We start from the raw sequence: 12,329 nt of genomic DNA, 5'->3' as shown, positions 1-12,329 counted from the left end.
CACTACACGAAAAGAACTAAATACACCACACCGAAGATCAATGCATGAAAAAGAGAAGTCCCCTCCAAGATCAGGGATTAAGAATGTTATTCCAGGCGACCGCCATAGATAGAGAAGAAAAGTAGGTAAAATGAGAAAAGGAAAAAAAAAACAAGTGACGTCCGTGATAGGACAGCGATCGTAGAGAAGGTCAATGAAGCCGTGCGTTATCTCACAACGGGTACATGAACGATAGACGAGAAGATGACAGCATGTCGTACTCAGGCGACAGGGAAAAGGCCTGGAAATAAAGAGATTCGTGATGGGAAAAATTCCCACAAGGAGAGAGAGATTCGGGGCAGAACTAAGCAAGAATGGACAAGTCAAGGGAAAGAAGAGATCAAAAATGAACAAGAAATCCGGTGTCAAATATATACAAAGCATTGGGGGACAAAGCCCAGACAACCAGATATAGCAGGGAAAGTGGGTTGAGATGCAAGGGAAAGAATCAGATAGCTCAGACAGGATATTCGCTATGCCGAGATTGCGCCATGAAATCAAAATAAATGCATTCAGGTCGAAGAGCAGACAAGTGTCAAGGACGCTCAGAGGAGCTCGTCTTATCGGTGCCTGTCTTCTCTTTTTCCTTTACTTTCCAGAAATGCATCAGTCTGCTTAGACGGCGACCCTTCTTCTTAGACTTGTCCGGTGAATCCCCTGGCGGCTTCTCTTCTTGATAGAGCTTGCTCCGCTCTGAGTGCGGGCCACCGACCAACTTAGAGAGACTAGCAAGACTAGATCTCTTCGAAGCGTTGGCCTGGCTGGTACGTCGGTTCACAGCAGCGGAGAAAGATGCAGCGCGGTCTGTCGACAAGCGAGCTCGAGGAAAGAACGAAGCAGAAAAACGATTCATAGTGTTGGTCATGGTTGATGCACTACTCGTCAAAGATGGTACATCCTCAACAGAGGCATGATTGTAATAATCCGCTGGTAAGTGATGGTACGAATGACTTGTGAAATAACGATCATTGAACAATCGTGGGGCATCGGGAGAGGGGAACGATGAATCAGAAGGCGAAACTCCAGCAGAGAGTGACAGGGGAGGGATATGTGGTTGAAGTTCGTGGGGAGAAGTAGCTGGTCGCTTATCAACAGCAAGGAAGCCTGGGGAAACATCGGGGCTAGGAGGCAACGGTGGTCTAGCCACAGATTCCTCCGACCTGAGAATCTCAATCGGACTGCGAGGAGGTCTTCCGAAGGGATTGGAATTATGCAACGGTTGTCGAGGTTTTCGCTCGGTAGATGCAGTAGTTGGAGGCGAAGGTTCCACCTCATCCGGCGCCCGAATCCCAAGGCCCTGATGAACCGGAGGAGTGGACTGAGGTGAAGGTTCAACTGAAGATTCAGACGTAGGTTCAGAAGTCGAGATCGAACCACGTTCAGATGCTCGTGCTGGGAGAGGCTCCGGGGTGGGCTCTGCCGCCCGAGTTAGGGTGTCACCGGTATCATCGCTCATAACGGACTTCGCATCATCCTCCGATGTAGATAAGACTGCAGGTGCTTTTTGGCTAGAAGCAACTTCATTCCTAGGCGATTGATTGGCGGCCAGGAAAGCATCCTCCTCCTCTTCGTAGAAAACATCTGGAGTTTCCACTCCAGTAGCACCACCAAGGCGAGCGGGTCCCAATGCACTTCGATCGAATGGAGGCATAATAGGCGCACTCTCGGCGCGACGATGATACCGCATCTCTGGACCAACAAATTCACCACGCCGTCCACCACTATACATGCGTTGCGTTGCGACAGAGAATTTACTCGGGCCTGCTCCCTTTGCTGGTCGCATATCGGGAGTATTGAACGGACCGAGAGCAGCATCAAGGTCGATTATTGGGCTGCTAAAGACTTCATCTTGGGCATTTTGTTCGTAAAAGCTTCGCGGTTTCCATGCAGACTCAAGAGAGACAGCGGGTACAGGCGGTATCTCCTCGCCACGCTCCTCGGCTGAAACAGGGGCTTCCGTGTTGGTAGGAGTTCGGAGGACAACGACGTCGTCGTTGTCGAAATCGACTTCCATAACCGAGCCAACGTCTGAATTAGTTCGACTGAGCGCAAAAGGTGGCGGTGGTTTCTTTGCTTTGCGCTCGGGGCTTTCCGGTTTCTCAGCCTCTCCCTTGTGATGGCGTTTGCTCTTACCGCGACCTAGAAGGGACCCGGCCCAGCCACGAACACGCTTCTGCTTCTTTTTAGATCGCGATTTTTTGGTTACATGGGACTCGTCCCCTTCATGATCAGAGTCGGTACCGTATTCTGATCCGTCATCAGAGCAAGAAGGACGAGATGCATCTGTTGAATGCGAGTCTTCAATGCAAGCTTCATGTTGCGCCTGAGCATTAAGTTTCCGGGCGGACACGCTTTTTCGAGCGCGTGAGTGACCGGTCGACTTTGAGCGTTTAATAGTGGGTTCATCCAGGGCATTCTGAGTTTGCATCAAATCGAAAGCCAGAGAAGCATCAGCTGTTTTAGGCCGCGGCTTCGAAGTGCGTTTCTGGATTGGGGCCTGTGCTATAGGTTGAAGATTATCCGACGATTGGAAGTCAGCAGCCGATGGAGCCGGAGAAGGTTCCTGGGATACTGCCGAAACAGGTCTACCATGATCCAAATTATCAGTAGTCGGAGCGTGTTGCACATGAATGGCGCTAGGAATAGGTGGAACAGGAGGGACAGAATAATCGGGAGGGAATTGAGGAGACGCAGGAGGTGTGGGACGACCAAGAGATGTAGCCGAAAGAGAGAGTGGTCGTTGACTTTGTTCATTGCCTGTATCAAAAGTCCGATCGCCAGGGGTAGTAGGGGCGCTGGGGGCAGTCGGGTTTGACCCCAGCGCCTTCTGGATAGCGTTCAAGTCTACACCAGAAACGGCGGCGGAACGGCGATGAGCATGATGTCGTCTTCCAGGGCCTCTGCCCGGGGGAGGACCAGAAGGAACAGGAGGGCCAGCTGGAGCAGCTGCATGTGTCGGAGAAGGAGGCTCTTCCCGTTTCTCTCCAGTCACCCCTGTTTCTGGTGTCACCAATTGATCTCCACCCACAAATTCACTGGGTCGACGTCGATGACCCCCACCGCGAGTATTTGGAGGAGGTGGTTGTAGTGATTGACCAGAACCCGGATTGAACGAGAATGACGGGAGCGCGGGCGGCGTCCGGTGCTCGGTCTCTTCCTCGGCAGCGTCCGGATCTCGAGCAGGAAAGACAAAAGGCGGATTCGGTAAAGGCGGCATTGTCAAGCGACGACTTGCGCTGTTATCTGATGAGGAAGATTCGAAGTGTTGTGGAAAGCCTGGTTGGGGCTGAGGAGGTAGAGAAATCGATGCCATCAATGCTGTGCAATAAAAAAAAAAGATAAAAAAGGACTTTCAACAGGGAATCGAAGAAGGCGATATAGAAATGAAAAATATAAATAAAAAGCGGTCGACAAGATCCAGATGGACAGACCTCCAGACCGATTGACTTTCGAAGATTGGAAAGTGCAGGGGAATCTGGAGGTCTCTTTTTAATTACCTCGAACGAGGGACATCGAATCTTTCCGCGCCAGGCAGAGATCGTTGGATAATCAGGGCGACAGAGTTGACAAGTCGAATAATTTTCAAAAGGAACGGACGGCCACGACGGAGGCCAAGGAGAGGATGGGGGGAGTGGATGAGGAGAGGTTTAGGGGAGGAGGAGGGCGAGATAGTCGTGATGGAGGTTGAAAGTGAAAGGAAGAGAATAACAAGAGAGCGAGAAAGACAGAAAGAGTGAGGGAGGGGAATACGCGGTAATTACGCGGGCGGAGAGGGGGGCGGAGGGGGGGCGATTACGGGAGATTTGGGTTACACTTTACACTCTTTCTAGTGTCCACTACTGCAGGAGACGAGGAGACAAGACAGCCGGAGAGAGTGTGTGTATGCCTTGATGAGCTGAAGGGGGAAATCTCTTGTTCCATACTATACACTGATAGTGTATTTGCACCCTTGACTCAAAATCTACAGACTCGAACTACAGAACATTCCACGCAAGCCACGATGGGCCCAGATCGGGCTGTCACTGTCAGAACAAGGGCACAGGGAAAAACTTTCATGGGGAATTGTTCCTAGGAATGTTGAATGGAGTCAGTCTCGGCCCCCGATCTGGTCCTATCTGGGTTCTACAATGTGCGGGTGTCAGTTAATCTCAATTTTAGGACAATTCGATTATCGGACGTCATGACTTGGTTGCCACTAGGACGGTCAAAACAGTCCAGCAGTTCGTACACACAGAGCCTGATGGAGCCGTACGGTATGTACACAATACACAGAGAGAGGATCCTGGGGTCCAAGCTGACGTGCCCAATGAACAGGCGCACGCATCCGGAGAAAAAGTGGAGTTTCAAGGCACCAATGAGTCTAAACTCGGGCAAATCTCGCTTGGTATGGTGGGTCGAGGTGGACGCCACGCTGGGGATGGGGGGGGCAGAAATGCAGACAAGGAAGACATGCAAGTCACTGGTGCCGAACAAACTCATCATCTCTGCTGAATACTGAATTCTTCTGACAGAGTATTCCTTGTTTGATTGCGATCAGGAAGTGGAGATTTGCAATGGAGATTCCTACAGTAGCGGTACTCCATACAGTACATTTAGGTACAGCAAAATGATAGGAGTGGATCAAAATGACCAACGACCCATCTATCATCACCCGGGAGATTGCCAGGTTGCCTTTTCTCGCAGGCAGACTCCTGATGTCTGGGCTTGGCAGAATCCCATTCGGATCGGATATAAATAGTTGCGACCATATTTAGCGCCGAATATACATAGAATGTACTCCGTACAGTACGGGAGAGGTGGAGGCTAGTGGAGAGATCATGTTCATGGGCAATGGAGAGCTCAGAAACCTCCCTGCGCGCCATCGGGTCAAGGCACTGAAACACTGAAACCCTCGACTATCCCCCCTGGCGTCCGGGAGGAACGCATGTATTGATAAGGGGCCAATGACAGGAGGATCCGCCATGCAAATTGCATGTGGGTTTGCCCGTTCAGCCAAGTTAGCCGTGGGGCTCGATCGGCATAAGGCCAATTGGGGCGGCAACGGGAGATCCGGCCTGCAGCAAATAGCCTGGGTCCGATTCAATATTCAATCTCGGCTTGTCAATTATTTCATCAATGGTGTGAACCTATGGCTTTGTCCCGGTTACATTGTTGTGTAAATAGTAAGCGATGAATTCGGTGCTAGCGGTGTGAGCTCATTTACGGAGATGTCCGTATAATATAAACCTGGAAGGATGGATGAGACCGGATAGGAAGATCCCCCTATTTTGGCGTCCAAGGGCCTACATATATGTACGAAGTACGGAGTACATAGCCACCCTCCTTGTACATCATCGTCTGGCCCCGACTTTGAACATACTATGTATGTACATACTACTATGTACGGAGTAGTACTGATTACGATACAAAGTTGAAACTCAGACGATACGTGTACACTGTCAAAGTCAGGTGGATCTGATTCGTCGACTATAATGCAATCGCCACTCATTATTTCCATTCACATTGACACACATTTAGTATTGACTCGGACCAGATCAGATTACTTCGTCCGAGCTCCGAATGCACTACTTTCCTCGCTGTCAAATTCGAATCAACCAAAATCAAAATTCAATCACAATCTCGGAGTTCGCAAGGTTCATCCTCCGGGATGCCGAATCGGACCATGGATGGTCCTCCGGGGGTCCACGGACATTTCTGTGGGGAGTCTCTCCAGCAAACCGGCCGAGCGGTCAAATCTGTTTTCCATGATTCGGTAGATCAAGGTATCCTAACGCCAGCCAGTCACAATACTCAATTCGGCTTTCTGCCTTGCGTATTCGTGAGATAATCGCGCTGCTTTCACCCATTTAGGAAGGCGATCGATGTCAAACTTTTTAACTTTGCTCGGACATCCCGTTCAGAATCCAAGTCTAGATGTAATGCAAAAGCATCTCACTGATGGCTACACTTGTGGCCTGTTTTGAATTGCATGTCTATCGACTTCATGCCCAGTGGCTGGGTGAAGGATTGTGGAGACGCCAGACAAAATAACATCTGGTCAGGGCGGTTTTAGGGGCAGCCTTCGTAACGCCGGTCTCTTGGCATTGCACTTTACTCAACTGTCACTATCTCCTTCATAATAAGCTGCCATGATGGACATCAGGGGAAACAAGACATACCATAGAAACGTCTAGACTTAAGTGAGGCGTAATGGATTGGAGACCCCTGTAGTCGAGGATTCTAGAACGTGGCCAAGGCTCCAACTTATCACAACCCTTGCCCTTATTCGACACTGCTATACATCCGCTGATGCCGGTCATCCTGTTTCAAGCCATGCACGAAGCCCCTTTTAATGGGCCACATACTGTAGCCTGTACCTTAATCAAGTCTGTACTCGACGTGCCGATGTGCCATAGTAGGGGTCATTCGGCAGATACAACGCCCGGGAATCCCCCGGCCCCATTTAACGCATCTGCAACCGCAGAACACAGTACGAATCATTATGGATGACGTGAAAATCGCATTATATCCCATACTATTTTATGCCTTGATCGATATACCTTAAGTTCTTCGTTAGTAAATGACCAATTGACCATGACGGCTTTGCAACGAGTGATTTACATCAACAAAATCCCAATATCAAGAACAGCACTGGGCATAAAAATCAACGACTGTAAAATCCTCCTTCGTTCGGAGAAAGGACAGTCGCTCCAAAGACGGTGACGGAGTGCATATGCAGGGCGGTTTCATTTGTGGCTGCATAGCAAAGCAGGCTTAGGGCTCTACTACAGCCATCGTGAATGCTGTGTTACCTGTCAGGCCGAAAGTCACCGATTTCATCCGAGCTTGTGGATATCAAAGACACGTGGATGCACTTCGAAAGAAAAACAAAGCCATGCTTACAATCTTCGGCCCTGCTTTGGATGCACGTTTGCGGGTACATGCCAAATGAGGCATGGTCTGAAGGATTCGGAGTATTTGGTCTATATGTTCAGTGCTTCGGCCGAGTGTCGAGAAAAGACTTGCATCGCGTTGTACTTCATTTTTGATGGGTTTGTAAGTGGAAAGGCTGGTAGATTTGACGAAATGCGTCCTCACGAGGAACACCCATGCCATATGGAGACCGCCGACAGATGGGAGCTATGGTTATGGTATGGCGGGATGAGTTTATACGTTCACTATCCACCTTCGAAATTCTACTTTACTTGCGGTGGGTGCTATTGGTACAACTCATAAACACTTGGCTTTGCCTTTACTAGCAATGATCAGACTGCTATGCTACCCTGGTATGAGGTAGCTTTCCAAGGTGAATAAAAATGGCTGGGATGCTACTAGTTTGCTTGCTAATGGTGGTTATGTTCAGGAAGTGCGCGCTCAAGTTATTGGAATATAACTTGATTGTAAATACTATACCCTTCATGTAAGGGAAGGTCAAAAAACAAGGACAAGATTTGAATAACACGCTAATATAACAAGATAATTTATAAGCCCAACGGGCCAACCAATGCTAGTAATCTATTCGTCGCTGTCGGACTCGACCTGGTCGTTCTCGAGGTGTTTTTTGCGCTCCTCGTTCATCTCCCGGTATGTGCTCCAGCTCAGTAAGAAGAAGGCGATCATGATCAAAATACCACCAATAATGGCTGCAAATGAGAGTGGTATTCCCGTGCGGAACCAATCGACAATCGCCACAAGGAAAATCGTCAGAAGGGCCGCGACTGATGAAAGCACAGGAGAGGTGAGGGAAATCAAGACCAGGAATGACCCAGAAAATGCTGGAAGAAAGTTAGTTTCCTATCCTGATCCATTGAAATAAATTTCGCGGTCAACTTACTGGCATTCGCAGTGATGGAGATGAGTAGCATCCACCCAGCCTCACCGGTAGGAAAGCGGAAAGTCTCCCATCCAAGATAATGGAGAATAGGCAGGGGGATCCACAAGACCAAAATAGTGAAACATCCAATCAGACTGCCAAATGTATTGGCGAAAACAGTGCCACGGCCAGGACTGGTGCCCTCCGGTGGACAGGCAAAACGCTTATACAATACCTCGTAGAGGCCATATAGAACACTTCCGACGCCAATCACGATGTTACCCAGAAGACGATTCTGAGCCTCCTGGTCATCCTTTGTAGTTCCACCTTTCGAGACCTTCTTCTCGGGACGGTCTCCGTAAGCAACCACTAGGACACCGATGATTGCGACACCAACAGCAAAGACTTTATCCAAACGCAGTTTCTCTTTGAGTAGAGGAATCGAAAAGGCATATGCGAAAAATGCCGAACAGTTGTAGATGGCTGTCAAGTCACTGGCTGTGGTCAAGTTGACTGCTACATACCAAGAACCTCCTGCGATTGTGAGTGCGGTAGTCACAAAGGCAGTTGTCTTCAACATATATCGGATTGGCGAGCGGTGGTAGGATCGGGAGGAAAGATGAACATCTTGTGTTTCTACCATCTGGGCTGTTGTCTTCAAAAGAAAGACATGGCGTCGCCAAAATGCCTCCCATGACATTTTTCGCTTTTGGATACGCAGGATGGCGAGCTGGACCGGCCAGAGCAACGCCCAGGATCCGTGGGTGATGTAGCTACATTCAGGTGAAAAGAAGCGGTAAGTATGAGTTTACGATCCAGTGAAGTGCAGCAATGGGTGTTGGGTGGTGCATGGGGGGGGGGATCTTATTGCCAGACGGTGCTTGTGTCCAAACTTACAGCATGCAATACGGCTTGTCCCATCCCAACTCATGTTGGATATAGACGGCAGTTTCGGTCTGGACAACAAAGCTGGCCAAGCTGAGGAGAAGGAATCCCGATGCAATCATATACTTTTTGCGAGTCGCTTGGGCGGCGTCGTATTCCGGGCTTTTACTCCGGATGGTAGGTCGACGGGTGTGGTGTAACATGGAATGGCCCTCAGCATCGTTGCCGAAGCTCGATCGGGATGGTCTTCCCTCGCGATCATCTTTGAGCAACGGCTGTTGTGACCGGCCATCCGTTGGGCGATGCATTGGGGGGGCGGTTAACCACCATGTCGTCGTCTGAATCCTGGGAATAGCGCTCTGGGTCTGGGGTTATTTTGGCCCGGCTTCCTCCCAGTTCAATATTATCCGAAGCCACGCTGGTTTCGAAGTCCCTAAGAGGGTATTATAGGCACTTTTGGGGGTAAGGGGCGGATCGACAAGATCCTGGAGGGTCTGGGAATCAAGATGATCTCAACCACCTACTTTCCCGGGTTGGATGGGATGCCCTTGCGCCAAATGATAACAGATAAGAACTAGAGGCACTACTGAGGTCCACCTCATTCAGATCATTCAGAGAGATAATTTGACAGCTGACAGAGTGAAGCTAGCTCCCGGGTGTAAATCCTGTGACCAAAATGCAAATCTGCGGGCCTGAAGGCATGCGATCACAGATCGTTGGAGATGTTGATGGGGGCGTCTCGGCTGCGGCCACGTAATAGAAATCGAGCTAGGTCGGGGGAGTCACAGCATACAACAAAATTGTAGGGCCTGGGATAATATGGCTTTCGAAAGTTCAGGTATACAAGTCCAACACAATGTGAACGGGAAACAATTTGAGGATCCGGAGAAGCACACGATCCAAAACCCCGAAGAATGGACGGCTTCGTCATGCTGGGGGCCTGCGCCGGTTCGGGGCCGGTGGGGTCCACGTGACACGCCCAGGGGCGTTGGCCGTCATATTTCTGTCTCCATAAGTAGCTTAGCGTTGATGCCTGAGACAGTTGCCAAGCAAGGCCGTCAGGCGTCCAACGCAGATGACCAAAAGGAGCAGCTGAGAGGAAAATGATGAAGTACAGATCAGCCTTTGTATGAAGTAATTATACACAATCCAGTCTGCGCGCTGGATGAATTCCTTCGGCCTCAGCTTATCCATGAGTTTAATAGTATTCTACACTGATACATCCATTAGATATAATGTCACATATGGACTTATAGATCAAAATCAATGGCAACGTTATTATTTACGCCAGTACATAGGTCTTATACTGATTGAATATGTATGGAAAATACCTCCAAACACCGATTGACCAGACTCAAGGCTTAGACTTAGGCTTGAACAGTGCCTCCTGAGTATCATAGGTGTACTTCAGATCCAAATGCCAGTAGGGAGGAGAATAAGGTTTGGCAATTAGCCAAGCCTTATCCAAAGCTTCCACCACCTCTTCTGGGAGAGGGCCCTTCTGTAGATCCTGAAGATTAGTCTCCAGTTGGCCGAAGCTGCTAACACCAACCAGCACGCCGTCTCGGCCGCCATTTTCCATTTTCAGCGCCGAGTGATGGTGAACCCAACGCAGAGCAGTCTCTACCAGTGTGAGGCCATGCTTTGCAACCACGGGTTCAATAACGCTCAAGGCCTCGAAGTTTGCATCTTTGAAGTAGCGTTTGCGGTAATTGGATCCAGTAGAGCTATTGTCTGCGAATCGACCTTCCTGAGGGATATCCTGCGACTTATATTTGCCTGAGAATAGTCCACCAGCAAGAGGGTTGTAGATAACAATGTCCAAGCCGTAACGTCTGCAAGCATGGACTAACTCAACCTCGATATTACGGGCTAAATTACTTATTAGCCAAAGCCCCATTATCAAGTCCGGTATAGCTAGCAAACTTACTGATGGCATTGTACATTGCTTGAAAGATGGTTGGGCGAACCCAACCACGCTCGGCGCAAAGAGTCACGACTTCGGCCACCTCAAAGGAAGTAAAGTTGCTCAGACCAAGCTGGACGAACTTGCCCTCTTTGTGCAGCTCGTTCACAGCCTCCAGAGTCTCAGCAAAGGGTACCGAGCGATCCGCGGCATGAAGATAAAAGATATCAACCTGATTGGTGTCAAGCTCCTTCAGGGATAACTCGAGTTTCTCCCGCAAAACAGCAGGCTTATGGGCACCGGGCTGTTGGGGATACCATTTTGTTGCCAAGGTCAGGCCGCGTTGTTTCCAGTTAGCCTTGGCAGTGAATGCTTCCTGCTCTCCATCGATATAAATTCGGGCAGTGTCAACCTCGTTGAATCCCTGCTGCTGGAAGTAGTCCAGGCACCGATTATACTCATCGAGAGAGGTGATACGGGCACCTTTGGCCTCATTGGGCCCAAAGGTCATCAACCCAAGGATGATTCGAGGAAGTGGGTTCTGTGCAACAAGAGGCATGGTGGATGATTCTTGTATCAAAGGATCGGACGCGATGATGGAAGCGCGGGGGAGGGGCAAATGCCGCAATTTCAATGGAACTGCGGACGGGCCCGTCGATAAAACCGGGCCATCTCTGCGCACGACAATTCGGAACCGACCGCATTGAATACGAGAAACTATTTTAGCTTCCTCTTCCTGTGGAAGAATCCAGCAAATAGCTCTTCACCATCGAAGTACTGGCCTCAATTGCAGAGACATATGACCCGACACACTCGATTGGCAATGACCAACCTTCAAGGCCAGGATCCCTTCAGGATTCTCGTTATCAACCCAAACACGTCCACGCATATGACAGCGGCTCTGAAGCCTATTCTGGATCGTCTCAACTACTCTGATGTTCAATTCGAATACTTTACTGCTCCCAATGAGATATTTGCCCTCGACAATCACGTCTGCGAGCCAATTGCCAGCATCAATAATGGCGAGCAATCCGCCCAGTCAGCATTGAATTGCGCCTCAGTGATGGAAAAAATAGCTGAATACGATGCCTTCCTTGTGGCGTGTTACTCTGCCCACCCACTTGTGGGTATGATTCGCCAGGAAATTCAGACCTTGAATAAGTCTGCCCCGTCTACAAAACCGAAATATGTCACGGGGATCTTTGAAGGTAGCATTACTGCTGCTCTGTCTTTGATTAGTGGATTCGAATTTTTCTCCACCGGTTCCATCCCCGGCCCAATGCTAAAGAAGCAGATGAAGGAGACCTTTGGCATTGTAACTACAGGAAGTGCATGGAAGGATGAATTGAATGCAGCCGTCACGGAAATGCTGGTAGGGACAGGTTCACAGTCCTCGCGATTTGCAGGCACTGAGACTACAGGATTGACGGCTGTTGAACTTCATACTACGGCACCTGAGGAAGTGAAGCAAAGAATCATTGCCGCTACCCAGAGGCTTTTGCTCCAAGCACCAGGGCCTGTTGGTGCCGTCTGCCTCGGCTGTGCAGGTATGGCTGGCATGGAGGAGGCTGTACGGGAAGGCTGTATTCAGGCATATGGACCAGTTGAGGGTTCTAGAGTACGAATCGTCGATGGAGTAGTTGCTGGAGCTGCAAATTTGGTGACGGCCTGTAAAGCAGGATTTTGATGGAGTAGATTAAGGCATGA

The 12,329-nt window shown here is 49.6% G+C and overlaps 5 protein-coding genes across 5 annotated transcripts; 2 read left to right on the top strand and 3 right to left on the bottom strand.

Annotated features, from left to right (window-relative positions):
- Positions 1-574: 574 nt before the first annotated feature.
- N7469_008367 (putative cell wall proline rich protein) lies at positions 575-3,256 on the bottom strand (the record flags this gene model as incomplete). The annotated part of the gene is made up of 1 exon (XM_056647285.1): positions 575-3,256. One exon carries the CDS (start codon positions 3,254-3,256, stop codon positions 575-577), a length of 2,682 nt encoding a protein of 893 aa, XP_056498836.1.
- Positions 3,257-7,533: 4,277 nt separating this feature from the next.
- On the bottom strand, positions 7,534-9,024 carry N7469_008366 (DMT family transporter; the record flags this gene model as incomplete). Its single annotated transcript, XM_056647284.1, has 3 exons — positions 7,534-7,793; positions 7,853-8,604; positions 8,729-9,024. 3 exons carry the CDS (start codon positions 9,022-9,024, stop codon positions 7,534-7,536), a joined length of 1,308 nt encoding a protein of 435 aa, XP_056498835.1.
- Positions 9,025-9,392: 368 nt separating this feature from the next.
- Positions 9,393-9,823, top strand: N7469_008365 (uncharacterized protein; the record flags this gene model as incomplete). Its single annotated transcript, XM_056647283.1, has 2 exons — positions 9,393-9,469; positions 9,523-9,823. 2 exons carry the CDS (start codon positions 9,393-9,395, stop codon positions 9,821-9,823), a joined length of 378 nt encoding a protein of 125 aa, XP_056498834.1.
- Positions 9,824-10,070: 247 nt separating this feature from the next.
- On the bottom strand, positions 10,071-11,181 carry N7469_008364 (aldo/keto reductase family protein; the record flags this gene model as incomplete). Its single annotated transcript, XM_056647282.1, has 2 exons — positions 10,071-10,588; positions 10,647-11,181. The coding sequence occupies 2 exons, from the start codon at positions 11,179-11,181 to the stop codon at positions 10,071-10,073; spliced, it is 1,053 nt and encodes a 350-aa protein (XP_056498833.1).
- Positions 11,182-11,445: 264 nt separating this feature from the next.
- N7469_008363 (aspartate/glutamate racemase family protein) lies at positions 11,446-12,309 on the top strand (the record flags this gene model as incomplete). Its single annotated transcript, XM_056647281.1, has 1 exon — positions 11,446-12,309. The coding sequence occupies one exon, from the start codon at positions 11,446-11,448 to the stop codon at positions 12,307-12,309; it is 864 nt and encodes a 287-aa protein (XP_056498832.1).
- Between the last annotated feature and the right edge of the window lie 20 nt (positions 12,310-12,329).

The sequence above is a fragment of the Penicillium citrinum genome, assembly GCF_028827155.1.
Source record: "Penicillium citrinum strain IBT 23319 chromosome Unknown utg000007l:1.0-2040159.0:1.0-2041076.0, whole genome shotgun sequence".
NCBI classification, from domain to species: domain Eukaryota; kingdom Fungi; phylum Ascomycota; class Eurotiomycetes; order Eurotiales; family Aspergillaceae; genus Penicillium; species Penicillium citrinum.
Note: the sequence above shows the minus strand (reverse complement) of the source record. Positions and strands in the feature narration are given on the sequence as shown.